Source organism: Periophthalmus magnuspinnatus, chromosome 5 (genome assembly GCF_009829125.3).
Source record: "Periophthalmus magnuspinnatus isolate fPerMag1 chromosome 5, fPerMag1.2.pri, whole genome shotgun sequence".
Classification (NCBI taxonomy): domain Eukaryota; kingdom Metazoa; phylum Chordata; class Actinopteri; order Gobiiformes; family Gobiidae; genus Periophthalmus; species Periophthalmus magnuspinnatus.
Window position 1 is genome coordinate 12,841,143 of NC_047130.1, and position 22,542 is coordinate 12,863,684.

The window sequence follows — 22,542 nt, forward strand, 5'->3', positions numbered from 1 at the left end:
CATTTCTTCTGGCGGGGTGGGTCATATTTTAACTTTGGTCAGACAGGGCGAGTCAGAAAAAAACCTGACCTGTGCATCAATAGTGGGCAGAGTTTGGGTGTTAAGTCCTACTTTAAAATCCCTGTTGGTTTAATATTAGACTATGATGATGATGTGTATGATGACACAATCTCAAGCTCTATTCAAAAGTAACACATCCAGTAAAAACTATCAAAAGCTAAAATATTTTACAAATCCTTTTTATTCAACATCATTTTAATATGTTTTTTTTTTTTGTTTTTTTTTTCCAAAACACAAAAACCAATGAAGCCTTAAATCAATGGTACAGTTAGTGCATTCGACCCTGAAAATGAAAAAATATCTCTATAAACAAGTGCTACATAAGGAAATACAGTGAGGTAAGTCTGTCAGGAAGAAACATGCAAACCAAGAGAGACAAGCAATGCACAAGATAGTATCATTATTATTATTCATATTATTATTATGTTATTATTATGTACACAGCAATGCATAGAATACTTTTTACATCACACATTTATTTAAAAGTCAAAGCAGGCCACACGCAACCCAGTCTATCCAATGAGATCGGTATGTAAAATAACAGTTCCCCAAGTGTCTGCAAGAAAGTTGTATTGCCTTGTGGTGCTCCTGCATTATTTCAATGTTTTAAACCAGAAAGTACAAATGTGCAAAGTTAATTATTTCAGATGGAGGGCAGGAGCCTTTGGAACTGCATGTGATAGTTTTTGAATGAAATATATGGGCCACATTTTTACCCGACATCTTATATTTTGACTTGATACTCTTGTATTTTGACCCAGTTGTGGCCCCTTTCGACCCTATTGTCTTGCATTTTGACCCTGTTGTTGTGCATTTTGATCCCACATCTTGCATTTTGATTCCACGTCTTGTATTTTGACCCAACTGTGGTCCCTTTTGACCCTATTGTCTTGCATTTTGAGGATAGTAAATTCACAAATGGTGAACCTTTGACGTTGCAGATTAGGTTCACGAATTTATAATATTAATCTTAAGTATTTCACCTGACAACAAGCATGTCGGTGTGTTTGAATAATGGCACCACTTTATAGTTAAGTAAAATATTTTACCTTTGTTTATATTTGTTGACAGAAAAGATGTAAAACTTTGTGTTAGTTTTAGTTGCTCGTGAATAGGCTCAGTAATTATAGAGATATTAACCATAAACCAGGTTGACACATCTGCAATCCGACAGTTACGCAGCAAATTCCACCATAGAATTCTTGATCTGTCTCCAGCTCAGTTTTAATTTCGTGTGAACTATATTTAGAAAATCCTTATGTCTTTTTTTGAATATTAGTTTGCATTTTCCTGTATTGAGAAGTTATTGAAATCAGAAGACAGGAAAAATCGACCATGAACCGAGATGAGGGGGCTTATTCATTGGCTCACACCTGGAAATTTTTGCAACTATGTGACTAATTAAAGGAAAACACAATCCAGTTATATGAACACAACCAAATAAATGAGCATGTTTGCAGTCGAACCAAAAGGTTTGTGGTTCAGTTCCATCTCTATCCCTATCATCCATACTGTCATTGGCTTATCAGCTGGTGTAAACTCAGCTCTAGGGAAAATATTCTCTTACATTAGAATCCATGGCTACTTGACTTCATGTTTAACATTAAGTTGTTTTCGGTCCATTTCCTTGTCTGGATTCTCGTTGGCACCAATCATATCTCTCATTGGTCCAGATCCAGGAAGTGACTCCATTAAGCCCCTCCAACTAGACCATATTTGTCCATGCCCAGTGGTTGTCCGTGTCCAGTGTTTAATAAATAAGTGTTTGAATGTTGCAGGAATGTTTTGTCAATGGACAAAATCTGGTGGTTAGCTGACTCGGACGGGGTCAAAGGTCACGTTATGTTGCGCATTTTGTCACAGCTCAGATGTACTAAACCTGGAACACCAAATCCAAACCTGAACTTGTTTGTCTGTTTCACTTTCATTGTTGATTCTCTAACTTTCTGTTGGTTAAATAAATTCTCATGTTCAGCCCTAAGAGGCAACTGCTGTTGTGACTTTGGGCTTTGCAAAAATAAACTGAATTGAATTGAACACAGATTCAACTAGGCCTAAATCAAGCCGGTACCACGAGTAACTCAGGCTAACTATAAATCTAACCCAAGACTATACCAGGGATTAAACTAATTTAAAGGTACAACTTCAGTTGTAATGCATTCGTGATGTACCCCCAAAGTTGATTTTGCTTTAAATTCTGACCCTATTGTTGCCAAACCCACAATCTGTACTCTTGCAAATTTCTATATGATGTTGCGGATGTCTTGCGTTTTGATCGCATTGTTGTCCATTTTGACCCTATAGTTTTACATTTTAACCCCATTGTTGTGCTTTTGACCACATAGTCTTGCATGTTGACCCCACATCTTGCATTTTCACCCAACTGTGGTCAGTTTTTATCCCATAGTCTTGCATTTTGACCCCATTGCTATCCATTTTGACAAGATAGTCTTGCATTTTGACCCCATTTTTCTCCCTTTAACTCTACAGTCTAGCATTTTGGCCCCACATCTTGCATTTTGAGCCCATAATTTAACATTTTGACCATATAGTCTTGCACTTTTGACTTTCTTGCTGTGTATTTTGACCAAACACTCTTGCATTTTGACCCCATTGTTGTCCCTTTTGACCCCATAGTCTTGCATTTTGACCCTGTTGTTGTATATTTTGACCCCACAGTCTTTAGGCTTGGTGCTGTGCTTGGGTCCATCAGCCCTCACTCATGATGTCCACCTCCTCACTGCCCTGCTGTAGTGGTTCAGTCTTCACTCATGACGTCCACCTCCCCTCTGCCCTGCTGTAGTGATTCAGTCCTCGCTGATGACGTCCACCTCCTCGCTGCCTTGCTGGGTGGCTGCCCTCCATCGGCTCACGTGCTGACTGCCCTTCCTCTTCTGCTGCTCCGGACACTCCTCCTCTAGCTTTTGACGCTTGTGCTTCGTCCTCCTATTCTGGAACCACACCTTCACCTGGAACAAAGACCAATAGGCCGTGAGGAGGAGGAGGAGCTTGTACCAACAAGCTAAAAATCAGCCTTTTTTTTTTTTCAGTCATCAAAAATGTGGTAAAAGCATCAGTAGGAATGTCAAAAGTATAGAAAATCATGTAATAATACTAGTATCGAAAATAGAGCATTTGAGCAGGTATCGATAATAAAAAAAAGTTACAATCACAGGACAAAAATTTATCTTTCCTGAATACCTTTAGAATGATCTTGAGCTTTATCAGAATAAATATAAGACCACATACACAAATATATGCCCATGGACCACTATGGAACCCACCTGAACCATTAAGATCTGTACCTCTCTATCTTCAAAGAGTGGTTAGTGGCTTTGAGATGATTCAGAGCAGATTAGGGTCCCCAGCTGCTCTCTCAATGGTGTTGGTACACTCTCTTATGGAATGGCTGTTTAGTTTCTCAAATGTAATGCTCACTGCAGTCTTTTTTTATCCCTACACTGAATGGAGTAGACCATTTTGCTTTGTTTGTGTCTCAGGGTTTTGTCCTCTGGGTGGTTTCTGTTTTAAAGTGTTTGTCCTGTTTTTAGCTCTCTCGGATCTATTAAAGGCCCATTTTGGATGTCCACAAGCTGAGAGGGCTTGTTCTTTCGTTTTTCTGTCTGTGCTTGTATGAATCACTTGAGCCTCCTGTTTTAATGTTCAAATAACGTCGAGTTTGTGCTCTAGAGGATGGTGTGAATCAAAGACATGAAGTTCCGGTCTATTTCAAACCTACAAACTCTTAATATACCATGTACACATAAAAGTGTCAGATCGCGTAAACACTCCACACTTGAAAATTTCCTGTCAAACACGTGAATGACTGCATGCAAATTAGCGGTACACACTTTGGTTGCTACAACATTCATGTTCCTGAAGCTGATTCAGTTCAGTCATCTTCAAATCAGTAGAGCTAAAATAAAAAATAATTTAGGCTACATCTTAAACAGTTGTGGTGTGAGAGAAACATAGACTGTGCAAATGATTTATCTTCGTTTATGAAGGAAAACACAAAATCAACTGTAAATCAAAAGTGGATTTAAAAGCACAAGTCTATTATTAGTCCATGTTTTCCTCGGCTCATGGAAAACGGTGTGAATTTCGCCTGGAGAAGCTCCATGCTTCCTGGGCCCTCACAAGCAGAGAACTGGGTACTGCGCAGCCAGAGAACTGGGTACTGTGCAGTGACAGCCAAAGCCAAAGACAGGTGAAGAGGTCTGGGCATGAGACTGTTGGATCCTGAATGCTCCTCGGTCTGTGGTCTTGCCTACCCTTATTTAATATTGAGCAGTCAGAGGTGGTAGAATCACTGGAGGTTGTAGGAAAAGCCTCACTGCCTATGGCTCTGCAGGACCACAGATGCCCTCGCTGGCTTCTGTGCACTCACTGTGGGAGAGCGGGCTCTTGGTGATTGCTGCCCGCTCCCTGGTTTAGTCTTGGCTGTATACTGACCCAGTCCACGCACAGAGAGGGGAAATAACTCACCTGGAGTTGCTAGACCTGCTGAGAGCTCTCCAGTACTTAACTAAAGTTTAAGAGCACAGACAGCCTGTCTGCTCCAAATGCAGGATACTCTCTGTGTTTTGTAAATAAAACATTCTTTTATATGTGTGGAAATCCTGGAGCAAAATCTAAAGTGTATGGACCTGATGGAATTACATAAATATTGTGTAAATTCTCAGTGTACAAGAGGACACTGAGAGGCACAGGACACAGAGGAGCCGTTACTGCTAGGGATGGGACAATATACGATAATATGGCTAATTGCAATCAAAAAGGTTCACAATTAATTGTTTGTGGCATTTTTTTAATAATCGTGATCATCACACAGGATTATAATCGCCTTTACGGCACCAGACTGCCTCATGTTTCCAGTTTAAATACAATGTTTAGATATTAGTTCTGGTGTTTGCCCACAAGGAGGCCCTCTAGCATAGCAATGAAAATTGTTAGCTTTTTGTACCCAGACACCTACAAATTGTATGGTAATTGATGTTTTAGTGACTTTAAAAAAAATAAAAATGTAACCATGGTTTAATAATTATTGTGATAATATCGTTAATTGGTCAAAAATAATCGTGAGTCTAAATTTTAATATCATCCTATCTCTAGCTACAGCTCAGGGTTTCACGGACAAATGGACTTTACATGATGAAAAAGGAGATTAGTACTTGGCAATTTGTATTTAACATGTAGCAGCTCAGCTGGCGTAGAATCCTCTCTTTTACGTTTGGATGTGTGATTGATATGGATCCAATTAGGCCTGTAATTATACCACACCTAGAGCATGTTGGACGCTCTATTCTGTCGGTCTGTGCTTCCATCGAGTTAAACGCCTGCTCATTGTTCACAATTATTTGCTCTTGAACACCTGTTTGCCTCATTTGCACCGCTCCATCCGCCCAAAACATAAAAAACGATTCACGCCGCACCACGTTGGTTAGCATGGGAATGGTCCATGTTCAGTGCTGCGTTCAGTCTGAGCGAACCTTTAGACAGAAAGTAGTTCACCCAAAGGACAAAACCCCGAGCCACAAACAAAGCAATGTGGTCTACTCCATTCAGTGCAGTGAAGAGTGCAGTGAGTGGTACACTGGAGAAACTAAACAGCCACTTCATAAGAAAATGTACCAACACGATCGCAAAAGCAGCTCGGGACCCCAGTCTGCTGTTCATCTGCATCTCAAAGCCACTAACTACTCCTTTGAAGATAGAGAAGTACAGCTCTTAGCCAAAGAAAAGAAATGGTTTGAGAGGGGTTTTGTTTGAGCAGGAATGAGGGCCTTAGACATCATCTGTCTCCTATTTATAACTCCATCCTTAGACCTATATCTAAATAAACAAAACAATAGGTTTAGCCAGTATGCTAATAGGTGTGAGAGCACCCATTAGGGATCCAAATGTTTATGCCAAATAAGACTCATTTCACTCATTTGTTAGCTTTGATGCAGTTAGCTCCTCCCATCAAATACATATAACGCAGTGTCCACCAGCAATCTGACCACAACTCAAGAAGCGGCTTGGATGAGTGTCTTCTCTAAAACTTTTGTCCATTTGTTCGTTTGCAATTTTTCATTTGCACATGATTAGACAGACAACTTTCTAAAGACAGAGAGTTTTGTATCAGAATTGGTATTGAGTATCGAGTTTATTTCTTAGTATCAAAATCAAGTTTGAAATTTTAGATTTGTGACAGCACTTTTTGCCAGTAAACGTCTTGGTTGGGGTGAATGAACTGTAATTTATAACCCTGTACCCAATTTTGCATAAGGTAAGTGAGGAGTAACTTTGGACCATAAACAGTTTAAAATGAAGTAGTTCTGTTTTTAAGACATCAAAAATCTGGTATTAGTAAAAATCTGCTTTAAAATCTGCCTTAAACCACAACAGTACAAACTTATACACTTACAGTTTGCATTATTTTAACTTCTGCGGCAGATAGAGTTGATATTCTAACTCTGTGTCTACTAATACACCATACTATGTGACATTTCTGGTGTATAATGCGCCAACTACTTATCTTCCTGATTGCAATAGCTATGCCTAGAAAGTTCCACAACCATTTTTACACAATTATGTAACTGCATTGCGTAATCATGTAAATAGCTACTTCCCTTTCAAAAAAAAAAAAATTCTAATATAATTACCTAAGATGACTACATGTAAAAATTGTAATAATTATCATTAGGAGCAGAAGTATGCTGTGTATTGACTTTACTTGGCCCCGCCCACTTTTGCCTCTAAATACTTCTAAACTGCTGTTTCTTTGTGGTGGTTGTTCCAGTTAAGTGGGAATCCCACTCGTTTCAGTAGAGAATTTAAGAAAACTTTTGTAGCTAAAATCTGATATAAAGTAGTGTTCATTTGTGTAAAATGTTCAATGTTTATGTGACCAACAAGTCAACACTGCAGCGCCTCTCTGAGCAGCGCCCGCGGCAACTAACAGAATAAGGTGAATGCATGTATTACACTTCTATGGAGTATTAAGTGCTAACACATATTTAGATCAGCTGTTGTTTTGTATCATGCTTTTTTATATATTTATTCCACCTTGTGATGTCATGTTGTGGCTGCTTTCATGTTAACAGCTTCTTTTACCTTTAGTTCAGTAGAGACTTGAAACCCTAGTTGAAATCATCCAAATAATTCTGGTGAAGGTGTGTCGAGAAACAACATAGTGGAGCACTTCCGTTATCTCCAGATGACATCATAAGGTGGAACAGAGTGTTTTCAGTTTGAGAGAAGAACTCAGCCTAAGTATACAGGGTTTGTGTGTTAAACATGTGTGAATGAAACAAAACACAACTCCAGGTGTGTTTTTGATGAGGAAACAACATTAGAACATAGATCAGAGAATAACCATAGGCCCTTTATATAATGCTGTTAAGTATCTATAAAAAGTATGGTGCTTGTATCCTAAGATGACTGCTTGTTTCCAAACCCCATGGCTGGAGTCCAGATCAGATCACATGACCATCATTTGATTGACAGGTGGGAGTCATGTGACCACTGTTTGATTGACAGCTGGTATCTCTGACGCCGGTGATTCACAGCGCTGATATTTACGACAGTGCTCTCCCCTGAACGCACCGCCAAGCATTTCTCATCGGGGCGTAATGAGACAGCAGACAGAGTGGAGACTACGGTGGCCCCGCAGGGACAAGATACACCTTTTATTTAAAACTGTGTGTGGTGCATTTAAACAGGGACATGTGCAAAGTTTTAAAAGGCAAAATCAGGATTTAACCAGGACTAAACCAGATACTGTAACCAAGACTATTAGACCAGAATTAAACTAAGATTTAACCATTGCTAGAACAGGGACTACACCAAGACTAAACAAGGATTTAATCAGGACTAAACTAGAGATGATGCCCAAGACTAATTAGGTACAAAATCAGGACTAAACCAAGACTAGTCCAAGTTGAAACCAGGATTTACAGACAATAAAGGACCTCGAATTTATTAGGACTATACAAGGATAAACCAGGCTAAATGGTAGTGATGCACGGAACAAGGATTTTACCAGGACCAAACCAGCTACTATGGCTAAGACTAATTAAAAACAAGGCTAGGATTAAACCAGGACTTAACAAAGGCAAAACCAGACTTTGCCAGGACTATAAAAGACTACACCAGAGTAAATGGGAGTGATGCGCAGATCAGTCCTCACTGAGGTATTTTCATGCAAAAAATATCAATATTTGAAATTTAAAATAATCAAAATGTATCAAATATAAATGCATTAAATGTTCTAAAATAAATATTTTATATTTTTTTGCTTTGGTTTTCTGTACATATATTAATTGTTAGATCAGTTTAAGTTTGGTGGAGCCAAGATAATGAGATACAGTGAAGGTGCTTCAATGCCTTTTAATACAAAACTCATTGGCATCAGTTTCAGATCAATATCACAATACTTTACATAGTATTAGGTCAAATTAAAATTAAAATAGGTAATTAATTGTCCTGAATTAAACCAGTACAAAACCTAGGCTAAACCGGGATAAGTCAGGACTAAACAAGCACACAACCAAGGCTAAACGAGTGACTAAAGTAGCAGTTAAACAAGGTTAGGTTAAAAAAAAAAAAAAAAACAGGATTTCATCTGGACTAAAACTGGACAAACACAGAAAGAAATCAGGATTTAACCAGGGCTGATACATCTGGGCTACTACTACTACTACTACTACTACTACTAATACTGCTACTATTGTGGTACTGCAGGATATGTATATGAGGCAGAGCTCTAACGCCAGATGCTTCCTCTTGGCTCCCACCACATAGTGATTCTTCTACTACTACAATTAGTACAACGACTACTGCTACTGCTGCTACTACTACTACAACTAAATCTACTTAACCCCCATCTAGTCCTGAAAAACAATGGAGGCAGGTCAAAACCACGGACTAAATCAATTATAAATCAAGAGAAAACCAGGATGAGGCCAGAAATAAAGCCGGTCTAGACCAGGGACTAAAGTAGGTCTAGACCAGGACTAAACTTTAGACTTTTATGGTAGGAGTTAAATAGTACTCGTGTGATGGTGCAGTGTGCTGGGACATGTACTCTCTACAGTCTAAATCATGCTGACAGCACCACCATAATTATAGCTACAATACTTTTATTACTCTGATTTATGTACGCTCATTTCACTGTCAACATGTACCAACAATAACTCTAGTAGTAGGGGTAATAGTAGTAGGGATAGTAGTTGTACTTATTAGTAGTAGCTGTAGTTGTATGGCAATAGCAGTGGAAGTAGCAGTGGTACTAGATTTTATAGTAGTTCTAGTGCTGGTATTAGGAGAAGAGTAGTCTTAGTAGTATGAATAGTAGTTGGGGGAAGTAGTAGTTGGAATAGTTGCTGTAATAATCGTAGTAGCAGTAGTAGTAATAGTAATAGTAATGGTGATGGTCACTGTAGTAGTTGTAGTGTTGATAGTAGTTTTACATGAACAGTAGTTGGAGGTAGTATATGTATTAGTAATAATACTATTAGTCCTAGTAGAAATAGCAGTGGAAGCAGTAGTAGTTATAGTGGTATATAGTTTAAGTAGTGCTGGTGGTAGTAGTAGGAGTAGTCCTAGTAGTACAAATAGTAGTAGTTTAGGTAGCAGTAATAGGTAGGCAGAGTAGGAGTACCAATAGTAGTAGAAGTAGTCCTTGAGAGACAGCAGTACTTTTTAATTTAACAATTACAACTACAGTAATTACTAAAACTATACAAAAACTACAACTACCACTGTACACTAATGTTACTATTTACAGGTGGTAGTGATTCATTTGGTGAAGATCGGTGGTTCAAATCACACCCAATTTGAACTGTGTATCCTTGGGCAACACACTTTAACCAAATTTTGTGTGAATAATATGTGATTGGTGGTAGCTGGAGAAACTGCCACAACAACTATTAGTACTACTAATATTGCTATTATTACAACTACTACCACAAGTACTAGTAGTATACTATTATTACCACAATTACCATTACTAATGTTGCCATTGTTTTGACAGAGCTGTATATCGTCGGTAGCTCCCGAGGCGTTTGGTGAAGAATCATGTTTGAGCAGATGCTGTCAGAGATAGTCCCAAAGATATTTATGACTGTGTAAGGGAAGATTATGAGGGAGGAGGTGTAGTAGTAACAGCAGTAGAGTAGTCGATTTTATCTAGTATCAGAAGCTGTATTGAGGTTGTACTTGTCAAACTTCAGTCGGTTGTTATAGTAGACCTAGTTGTTAATATTAGTACTCAAGGTTTTGGTGAGACATGATACCAGCTGCTTTCCCCCAGTTCCCACTACATACTCTTACTACTACTATTGTTACAACTACTAATGCTACTACTTCTGGTACTGCAGCATTTTACCTAATTATGCCCCTATTTTGCCCTGATGGTGGCTGTTTTCTATTGAATCTACTACTAATACTACTAATACAAATAATACTACTGCTACTATTACTGCTGCTACTACTACTACTACTACTACTGCTACTACTACTACTACTACTACTACTACTACTACTACTACCAACCCTCCCTGTGGTACAGCATTATATACAGCAGTATCTACTTCCACCACATAGTGATTCTACTACTACTACTATTGTTACTTCTACTACCCCTCACTGTAGTACTGCAGTATTTGTACCTGAGTTTCGGTGAGACAGAGCCCTGATGCCAGCTGCTTCCTCTCTGCTCCCACCACATAGTGATTCTTCTCGAAGGCCCTCTCCAGCCTGAGCAGTTGTGAGGGTGAGAAGGCCGTCCGGATGCGTTTGGGTTTCCTGGAGAACGGGCCGTGGAGGAGGAGGTTCTCTGGGCTGGCCTCCTCACCTGCAGGGGGCAGAGAGAGATACAACAGAGACACAATAAAGGTCAAGACCAGGGCTAAAGCCAGGGAGAAATCAAAACTAAACCAGTACTAAAATGGGGCATAAAAGGATGCAAACACAAAAAACAAAACAGGACTAAAGCCAGGGATGAATTATAATACTTATTGCATATAATTTGAAGAAGCTCCAGAACCAGAACTAAACCAGGTTTGGACCAGCAATAAACAGGTGAGAGGTCAGGTGAGAAGAGAGGGGAGGGGTCAGGTGAGGGGAGGGGTCAGGTGAGGGTAGGGAAGGGGCCATGGGAGGGGAGGAGGGAGGGGCCAGGTGAGAGGAGGGTGGAGGGGCCAAGTGAGGGGAGGGGTCAGGTGAGGGGAGGGAAGGGGCCAGGGGAGGGGAGGAGGGAAGGGCCAGGTGAGAAGAGGGGGAAGGGGCCAGGTGAGGAAATGGGGGAGGGGTCAGATGTAAAAGTATAGGATCCAAAAACTACTCTGAATATTTTTTTTTTTTTTTTTTACTGGGATAAAACCAGTTCTAATGTAGGACCTAGGGCTAAAGCAAGAGTTCAAACCAGAGATAAACCCATGACACTAAACTAGAGTTAATGGTAGTAAATTCTCAGTCTCAATGGAGACAAGTAGGTGAGACCTCCAGGCCAAGTTAGAGATCAGATCAGTGGAGAGGCGAGCCCAATCGCAGTAAGAATCTATGTTTTTCAGTGTATTTTGTGCATGTATCCCCTGAAGCATAGTTTACTGCTGTGTAAAGAGTGGTGTTGACTTTGGGATTATCCTGTTAATCTGAAAATCTGCTTTTATGTCAGATTTAGAGCATAATGTCAGTGTATACTAGCTGTGTGTGTACAGGTATGGTGTATTAAAGCCACAGTATATATCTTCAAGACAAAAATAGCCAAATAATAATAGTTGAGGGTTGTTTTTTTTTTGTTGTTTGTTTTTTTTTTTTTTTTACCTGACGCAAACGTATAAACTGGAGGTCGTCTACTTGTTTCTATGGACATTGTATTGCTTTGGATAAAATGTGATGGTATGTTAAAAACATATCTATGGAGAATGTTCCCAAGTATGGTTTTAGCTTTCTTTTTCCATGGAGGCATGCAGTTGACGAATGAGAGCATTTCATATTCCACTGGTCCCTCATAGAACGCACTCAACAAAAGTATGAACTGCTCGGGATTGAACTGCTAACCCTGACCAAACATCTACACGGAGAGCAAGAATGACCTAGAATTTTCCACTTATACAATACATATATATAGCTTACCCTGGACCAGAGTAAGATATAGGTCAGATCTGTGGAGAGGCGTCCCTGCTCACAGTAAGAATGCATGTTTTTCATAGTCTTTTTAGCAATAATAACACATTTAATTAACCAAAATAAACAAGTGCAAATCTATACAGTGGAACATTTCAGGCAAAGCAGTAACAACTCCATGGAAACAAGCAGGTATCCTTCAACCAGAATAGCGCCCTTTTAATAGTTTAAGTTGTAAACATGTAAAGCTATACAGGTGTATTTTGTTGACACAAAGTTCAAAGTTGTTGGTTTTTTTTTGGTTTTTTTTTGGTTTTTTCTCAAAAACTGATATTTTTCTCTCATATCAGCATCAGCATGTTTGTAGACAGAAAGAACATAAAGACAAAAGATTCACTGACTGCCTCCATTTTCTACTTTCTTATACTTTCTGTATGTAGGCTGTGCTCGAACACAAGTGTGTTTCATTCTCAGTATATGGACTGGCCTCAAGTGCAAGAACCTTCAGAATTGACTCACTGAGCTGCAGAGGCTGCACTAGCACTGATTCATGATTGGCTGCAGGTGCTGGGGTTTAGGCAGTGACCATTCAGATCAGAGAGAGGCATTTTAGGTTTAAACCAATTGGATTTCAGCATTAGAACTGGCAACACAAATGAGAGACTCATTCTGCTTTCTGATTGGATAATCATCTTGAACCAAAACATTAAATTATAACAAACAAGTTGGCATCATGTCCAATGCTTTTGTAACTAAGAATAAATCAGCATTAGAATAGTTATCAGTAAAAATTGCATTTGATTTGAGCATGTTTATCTCGTATCTGGGGACACAGAGACGTTATGTTCATGGAATAAAAATCCAAATCTTACATACTGTTCATTTAAAGGTGGCTACATTTTAGGAGATCCGAATCATTTGGATCTGGTCACTCAGATCCATTCCATAGACTGACTCTTTCCTTTTTTATTTATATGACAGGAGACAATGTGAGAACTAATTTTATCTACAAACTAATCACAGAGAGAAGTGATTGTTTTTTAAATGGTTCAAACTGACGCTGGGACTGTGTCTATCCATGAAATTATCCATAACCTAAAAAAATACAATTAAAAATAGACTAGAATGATGCCAAATATGTGTTTTGTGCAAAAATCTCTCATTCTTGTAGCCTGGTCTTCTTCTGTGCTGATTTTTGAGTTGGTTCAGCGTCAATGTGTCAAAATGCACAAAACTGAGATCCGATTCCAGCCGTTCGTGTTAAGGAACCGTTCAAAAGAGCCATTCACCACGTAACTTAGTATTAAGATTAATTTGTCTGAACGGCCTAAGCTCCAGACGATTCAGTTTCCACATTTCGTTAAACGGCGGACTTTCCAAGATGGCCGCTCATATTCCCCTCAGAATTTGCCTGTCTACGCTCCTCTCCACGCCTTCGCCTTCGCTTTGCATATGAAAGTCACATTTGAGTCGCCATTTTGTCCATCGAAAACCGCCGCGGTCACACTCAAAGCACGCTGGGCCCGGGTGCGTGTCGGAAAAGATCCCTCCGCTCCCCCTTTCTGGCCCCAACTTCGATTTGGTTATGTAAAAGATTAGACATTTTAATATGATCAAAATGGAGTGGTTTGGGGCACAAAGAAAGTTGCAACGGTTGAGTTCGGTGGTTGGTTTTGTCACGGCAAACGGATTCAGAGAAGCAGAACAAAGCATGGTGATATTTCATTATCAAATGATCTGGAACATGGGAGAAAATCGGCCATATATTTGGACCACATTCACTACCTTCTACACGCACTGCCAACCTCAGATTTATTACTACCAAATCGTTTTATTAATATGTTTATGTTTTGATGGTGAACTCATGGGCAGGTCAGGCCTTGAAAGAGAATAGTCAGTCTCAATGGGAATTTTCCAGGTTAACACTTAAAGGACCTATATTACACAAAATGGACTCTTGCGAGCGTAAACCCATGTTATAACGTTGGTACGATCTCAAAAACATACCTGGAGTTGTATTTTGTTTCATTTACACATGTGTAAGTAACGCTACATCTTCAAAGTTCAAAATGTTCTGATCATCCTTGTGATGTTTTCAAGTTAACAGCTCCATTGACCTTTTGTTCAGTAAAGATCGACAATTCCAGGGCTGAAATTATCCAAATGATTCTAGTGAAGGTGTGTGGAGTTTAAAAACACAGTGGAGCACTTCCTGTATTACCACATGACATCACAAGGTGGAACAGAGTGTTTTCAGTTTGAGAGAAGAACTCAGCCTAAATATACAGGGTTTGTGTGTTAAACGTGTGAATGAAAAAAAAACACAACTCCAGGTCTGTTTGTGATGAGGAAAAAACATTAGAACAGATCAGAAAATAATGTAACTTGAGCCCTTTAAATTTTAAATGTGCAACTTTACTGATGGGAGATTTGCCATCTGCTAGTATACATGTAGATGTTATAGCTTTGTTCCACAGCATGGCATTAAACTTATTAATGTTCAGGTGTTTTTTGTTGCTAAAGGAAATACCTTGAAAAACCTACATTCTTACTGTGAGAAGGGCGCCCTCTTTATAGATCGGACCTGTAATTTGGCCTGATTTAAGTTTAATGCCATACTTTGGGACATTCCAGGCAAGCAGGCGATGGACCCTTCACCAGAGAAAAAGCACTCCACAAAACCTGAACTAAACCTGTCTAACCCAGGACTGATCCAGGTCTAACCCAGGACTAGGACCAAACCAAGTCTGAAAGAACTACTAAACCAGGACTAAATAAATACTAAGCCGAAATCAGACCAGGCCTAGCTGGACTCAATGTAAATAATGGTACACTTTATTGTCTGTGAAGGGACATGTGTCCTCTGACACACTGCACACAGTTTGCTCTCTTGTCTAAGTCACAAGCACAATTCCTCCTGTATTCTTTCTGAACACCATCCATGCCATCAGTACATGTGGGTGAAGAGTCTTGCCCAAGGGACAATGGCAGCATGCGATTCCGACCTTTAGAGCAGTGCTATTGGAGGCACTGCTGTGTACAGTCTGCTTGCTTTATAGGTGCACTCTGTAAGTTTTGTGTTGGGGGTGCACCACCTGCTCATCTCCATGGTAATGGTATTTCTTTGCTGAGTTCATTTAACACAACACAGCTCACCAGAGCAGCAGCCAGAGTCACATGACCCGGCTGTGATGAGGGACAAGTCTGAGCCTGTCACTAACTCTCCTTTTTATCACTGCTAACTGTTCAGGAGCTAACGATAACTGTTCAGGAGCTAACGATAACTGTTCAGGAGCTAACGATAACTGTTTTTTGGCTCTAAAACACAGATACACTATGGGCTACAAAATGCAATATGGCAACAGTGGCTCAGTGGTTAAAGCAGTCGTGCCCAAAACTAAGGCGACGGATTGATTCCCGCTCTGACGAAGTTCTGTCATTGTGTCCTTAGGCAAAACACTTTACCCACATTGCCTAGTGATGGTGTGCGTGTGAGTGATTGGTGGTGGTCGGAGGACCCTCTCCTCTGCTTCCTCTGCTCCACTTGTCCCTCCCCTCTGCTCCGCCTGACCTTCCACTTTGCATCCTCTGCACCTCTGACCATCTCCTCTGCTCCTCTCCTCTGCATTACTCCTACACACTGTCCCTCCTCTGTACCTCCTGACTCTGCACTAGGCACACCTGACTTTATCTACAAAGCATCTATCTGCTTATATCATTAAATTAATGATTATTTTATTTCTTTAAAGGCACTAAATCTCGTCCAGTAAAAGTAAGAAACCTTCTAAAATCAAATGACGCATAACATCACCATAAGACCACAGACCTACTTTAAACTGTCTGTTTCCACGCGCGTAAAACGAGAGAAACCGAACCTATAATTAACGAGGATAATGAAACAACGAACGAGCAGTGCCACATGTCACGGACCATCTGCGCCACAACGGGCAAACCGCGCACACTTTAACTAGTCTGACTGGACAAGTCGCCTAAATGTGCTGCAAAATGTGAGAAAATGTAAGGCACGTGTCAGTGCTCATCAGTCTACAGGGCCTATGTTTTAAATGAGATTCGGGCAAATAAAATGTAGTAGGCCTAAATAGATCCGCGTACGCACAAAATGAGAATTACCTCTGACCAATTATGCGGAGAGGAGCACTGGAAACTGCGAACCACAGACTGTAAATATACTGAGACCTCCTCTATAAGTAGGCCTACAAAATTACACAAACGTATACTGGCAAATGTTTATTATTTTATGTATTCATGTATTTATTTATTTATTTATTTATTTATTTATTTATTTATTTATTTATTTATTTATTTATTTATTTATTTATTTATTTGACATTAGCCTAAGTAATTTTTTTGTGCATTTATAGGGCAAACAGTAGCATACCTCCGCGTGTTAGGGCCGATGGAGAAGGGACAAACTTAATTACGCACGGTTTGTCACACGAAATATTATGTAGTCTAATAAAATTATTCGAATCATTTGAAGAGTTTTTTTCCCCCTTTTGTTCTTTTTGATACTATCATCTACAGATATTATGAGTGGCATTAATGTACAGTGGATTTTTTCAAGAAGGGGTGGATGTATATGTTTGATAGCAGTAAAATACATTTGTCTTTTGAAAATATTACTGTACTAGGAGTAAACTACAAGCCCCCGATGACCTGTTTTCCCAAATGAACTCTTCATACAGGCCTGGGTCTATAGCCTATTGAATTAATGATACGTGCAAATTTAAAGAAACTTTAAATAAAATACATTATACGAAAAACATTTGAACGTGCCAAAAAAAATAACAATTCAGCTGTTGGAACGTGCGTAAAACGGGGAAATTAAGAAGAATTTGAGGATGTTTTTGCATGAAGTGAAATTTTAGCCAACGTCCAGTAAAAAAAAATGGGTTTTAGTTGTCCTGGTAACGATTTGGAAATGTTGCCTTTGGAGAGATATCATTTTAATATCTGTCGGCCTATAGAAATTAAATGGGATAACGCCATTAACCATCAGGCTAAACTGCGTTGTTTGGAGTTTTATTGTCAAATCAATAATTAACCTAAAAGTCATTAATTGGTTTTAAAATATTCTGAGACAGTCTCTTAAACAGGGCAAAGATATTTACAGAAATTTTAACATCGTAGACTGACAAGAAGCCCATCGGGATTTCAGGCTCGGTGTTACGCCATAAAACTCCCCCCTGTCAAAATGTGCCCCCTCCTCCTTATTGAACCTTTCCTACACTTTCTCTGGGTTATATGAATAAAATGAGAACGTAATCGGCTTCTCCAAAGGCTTGGCTAGTTTAATGCCACGTTTTTTCGTCTTTATTCGATGTAAAAACATATATAACAGTACAAGACGTGATACGCTATCTTCAGGTCACTGCAAATAAAAAATATCGTGTCGCATCTTGGTATTAAAGAGTATTAGGATTATTAGTAACGAGATAACTATGGCGCAGATTAAGTTCATATTTTTGCAGAAATTCTTAAAAAAAAAAAAAAAAAAAAAAAAAAAATCCACACTGATATTTGTGTTTTTTGCAATAATAATGGTTTCGGTATTGTTTGTTGTTTGTTGAGATTGTTTTTTAATTAATTAAAATGATGTAAAAATAGCATGTTGCGTTTTGCATTGTTTTAGATGTTAGATGTCCTGTCTAGTCAGGACTTTGTAGAAGCCATTTACGTTGTCACTTTATTCGTATTATCCAGAGAAAACGCGCAAAAAAGATTCGCAAAGGAGAAGGAGAAGGAGGGAGGGGGCACAGTTTGACAGGGGGGACTTTTATGGCGTAACACTGGTCTGAAATCCCAAAAAGCTACTTCTCAGTCTGTAATGTTTTCATTTCTGTTCATATCTGTCCCCTTTTATGACATAACACTGGGCCCAGAGCAGAGGGACGTGTCTTGGCGCATTTTATTTTCAACGTGAGAAACTCCACAAATACAAAGGTGTATTTATGTGAATTACTACGACATGTGAGAGATTTATCGCGTCTGCAGCGCGCGGCTGTGCGTCAGCAGACATCAGCGCGTGCGCGGATGTCTCAGTTTGTGCTCACGTTTCTCAGTTTGTGCTTAAGGACCACATATGATTATAGTGATTTATGAGAGATGTCAAAACGTCTCAGTGCGTCAGGTACATGTGGAACAAGGAACAAGCAACTGTAAGACTTAGTCAGCTTATGCTTACAGGGTGATAAATAAAGTACAAAATCCTATCCAAGTATCGAAAGTGTCACCGGTGTGGGACTACTGCAGTAGTATTCACCGTCTCTTGAGTCATGACACTCAAGAGACGGTGAATACGATTAGCGTTTCATGTCACAACGCTGTTCCACAACTTTGCATACAATTTGTGAAACAACTTAAATAATATAAAAGCTTTAATTTAGTTTAAATATTGTGCAACAAATCCCCTAAGTGCAGAGGAACATAATCATATAGTAATAAAGTCACATTCCATCACTGTTTATTGTGCATGTGAAGAATGCCACAGCGCGTGTGCGTAAACGTGCCCGTGCCCACACCACACACACCACACACACACACACACACCCCCACACACCCACACACCACACACCACACACACACATCACACACACGCCTTTAAACCCCATGTGTAAAACGAAGTTAGCCACGTTTAAAGAGAAATCGGGCCTATTTAACATCGCGTTTTAATGTCGCAATTTTCAGGTCAAGAAAAAAAAACTGCTTTGATCTAAATTTTCATTGCAGTAAAATGATTTAACATCGTTATAAAATATGGCATTTAAATCATAAATGTGCTGCATAAAATTTCTCAAGAAATTGGCTCAACAATTTGTGCATAAAAGTTTTCTATAGATTTGTAAATAAATACAAACTAAATTTATTCAAAGCCTACAATAGTTCTTAAACTGAATATTTGGTATTTAAGTTGACAATGTCAGATAAAGAACTGCTGCATTATACCAATGATCATTTTATAAAATTGTGTGAAAATCCCACGCGTAAAATGTCGAAAATGACTATGAAATCTGATTGGTGGTGCATAAAAATGAATTACGCAGTTCCCACAAAGAGAAGAATTTAAAAACGACTGTACATAAAATGAGGCAAACGTGGAGAGGATTAAAGCTGTGCGTAAAAGACGCGCTCTCAACTGGAAGAAAGGCAGTGCGCTCCAGGTCAGTGCAGAGGTGAGGATAATTAACACTCCGGTCTAATGTTTAAATCTGAGAGAAATCTGAACAGAATTTTAGTTTTTAAAATATTCAAAAATGAATAGTCTTATTTACAGTATAACTAAAGTATAAACCAAATTATAAAGCAGCAGGTCAAACTGTTACTGAGACATTTACGCGCATTTCTTATTCCTTCAAACATTGACATTGAACATTAAGATTTTTTTTTTTTTTTTTTTTTTTTTTTCAATATTGTTTTTGTTTCAGTATTATTTTTGTTCCAATATTAGTTGTAAATATATGATTTGTAGACTACACAGTGGCTCCCGCTGAGGTGCAGTTCAGGGTAAGTGCAGCCTGTTTATTTACATGGTTTTATTTCATGTATTTCATGTATTTGTTTTTGGCGACATGAAATTCTAAGATTAGCTTTTTTATTTAAACTCGTTGCATTCTTGAACCGTGTCTGTCTCTTGAATAAAACACAGTTATTTTTCATAAATCAATAATCATTTACGCATCAGATCTGTGGAACGTCTCACCTGCGAACCTGTGCGTCAAGTAGCGTCCCCGGAGCAGCCAAGAGCCCGGGTAAAAACCCAGACCCGCGTGCGTCTGTGGCGGAACTTGCAGCGCGTGCAGCGGCGTGTGCGTGTGTGTTCCGGGCTCGTGCAACATGACGTCGTGTCCAGTGGGAAAGAGGCGCGCGCCACCGAATGCTCCGGCCGCGGATACCGCGTGCAGCGCGTCCGTGAAGCGCAGCGCCGTGGGCCTGAGCGGCTCTTCCTGGACACGCGCCGGCCCGTGACCCGAGCCCAGACCCGGACCCGAGCACGACTTTCCCACGAGCGCCTCAATACTGAAGGCCTTCCGCGGGGATGGTCCCGGGAACATGGTCCAAGTCCTACTCCTGAGGGGTCTAAACCGGCTTAGTCCAGGATTAGTCCTGGTGTAAACTTGTGCCCGAGTGTAGCACTTTAGTCCCTTTAAACCAGAGGTTTAGAGCTGCAGAGTCCTGTCTGGTCCTGAAGACTCCAGGTCCCTGGAAAGTCCTGGTGCCGCTCAGTCCTGGGAGAAGTCTGATTTGTCAGGAGTAAATCCTGTGGGCTGCTGCGGGCTACAAGTGTAAACAAACTCTTTCTGCTTCGGGTTTAGTGCAGATTTATCACGGATCCAGGTTTAGTCCCAGCGTGGGTCACATCCAGACCTGTGCCAGACCCATAACTCCACTGCGATCCCTCCCTCCTCTCTGTCCGGGAAACGATGCTCCTGGTGCGGCCTCAGCTGCAGTGCGCTTCGGGGACGTGTTGATCCAGTACCGGTTGTATTCAGCGTCCTGAGGGCTGTGTGCGGGAGGAGCGCACTGTGTCTGGGCTGCAGAGCTGCGGAGACTCGGTGCTCTTCGGATGAGGCAAAGTATGAGCCCGGTTTGAGAGCGCCTCGGAGCGGATACCTGCCCAGCTCCGCCCCCGGAGGCAGAGGTGCACAGGGCATGCGCAGTACGCATGCTGTGCACTTCAGGGATTTATCATGACATCACGAGGAGAGAGACTTCTCGTCAACATTAGTCACATTATTCAATGTCAATGGAGGATATGACGTCATGATTATAGCAAAACAAACTCCACATTACACTGAAGATTAGTGTGTAATTATCAGTGTTTTAGTTAGTCACGTGGTTTAAACTTTTCATCCTGAGTTAACATAGTTTAACCCTTAAATACAGGTCCTGGGCTTGTCTCTTGTGTAACATTTCCTCTAGTTTAGTCCTGATGTAGTCCTAAAATAGCTCTGGCTAAGTCTAGTCCTGCTTTATTCTTGGTTTAGCCCTGGTATAGTCCAGGTTTAGTCCAGGTTTAGTCCATGTTTAGTCCTTTAGCTGGTTGTGGCTTTGTAGTTTTGCTGTGGTGTAGTCCTAATTTAGTGCTGTCTGCACTGGTTTAGCTCTGGTTTAGCTCTGGTTTTGTGGCTTTCTGATTGGATAATATAGATACAATATATATAGTTACATACAGTTATTTTAATACAATGAAATAAATAAATCAAATCAGAATGAGATAATACAGGGAATGGTGATAAGGGTTAAACATTAGAACATTGTTTATTATTATGTTGTACTTTATTTTTTAGGGATGCACTGATCCGATTCTGGTATTGGATATCGGTGCCAATACTGAAAAATATGCTGCTTCAAACTATCGGTTCAGTTGATATCCTGGTTGGATGTATAAATGATGTGTTAAGACCCAGAAAGCCTCAGAATCTTTGAATTTTTATTTATACAAAGTTGTTGACTTAAGTGATTAATAACAGCTACAAAACACATCTGGATCAGTTTTGTCTCATTTTATTTTGTTTAAAGGCTACAGTATCGGATCGGTATCAGAACTGAGAAAGATGAATCTCAGTTTATTTTTGTAGATTTTTAAGCAGGACGACACATCACACAAATAAAATGTAATTAAAATGTAATTAAGACAAGACACTGCAGGAGAAGCTCAGAGGTATCTGTCTGAAACTCCTGCTGTGGTTCACTCACATAAATGTAAGAAAAAAGTATATGTCAAGTTTTTTATCATGTGATATTCTCACATAAAAAATAAGCCATTTTATGTGTAAAACTGGACAGAATTGACCATTTTTGGGACATTCAAAACAGGAACATGAAAAAGCCAAGTTAAAATTTCTTGCTTCATTTTGTTATTTAGTATTTGACTAAACTAGATCCAACTGAAAATTTGCCAAATTTCATCAAATTTTTTGGAGTTAAAACTTGAATAAGACTTGGATTTAGATATAAAATAAATAAATAAATAAATCTTCAGTAAATTTCATCAAAATCTCATTAAGCACCAGATTACGCCCTTAGAAAACGTCCTTCAAAGTGTCTCATGTAACTCTAAGGAGCCAAGTTGATTAAATTAAATATTAAAACGCATTTCACTGCAGTGTGGATAATTTTGTTGTTTCCACATGAAATCTTGTTGCCAAGAGACAAAACTGACAAAAAACAAAACATTAAAAAAAAAGAGTTTTGCCTGTAGGTCGTGAGTTACAGTTTAATAGATTATTTATACCTGAATTTATATTGAGCTAAACTAACAGTAAATGACTCATACACATCAGTACGAGAGCCAGACTAAAGCTCTTTTCACTATAGTGTCAGTCCTATGCATATTTCCTGTTA

At 39.5% G+C, this 22,542-nt stretch overlaps 2 protein-coding genes across 2 annotated transcripts in view; one reads left to right on the top strand and one right to left on the bottom strand.

The window, feature by feature from the left end:
- The window catches only part of canx (calnexin), a 251,927-nt gene that overhangs the window by 42,718 nt on the left and 186,667 nt on the right, over positions 1–22,542 (top strand). The window lies entirely within an intron of this gene.
- Positions 1,221–20,847, bottom strand: emx3 (empty spiracles homeobox 3). The gene is made up of 3 exons (XM_033966954.2): positions 19,898–20,847; positions 10,719–10,903; positions 1,221–3,029 (listed from the first exon to the last, which is right to left on the bottom strand). Exons 1-3 carry the CDS (start codon positions 20,247–20,249, stop codon positions 2,868–2,870), a joined length of 699 nt encoding a protein of 232 aa, XP_033822845.1. The 5' UTR covers positions 20,250–20,847; the 3' UTR covers positions 1,221–2,867.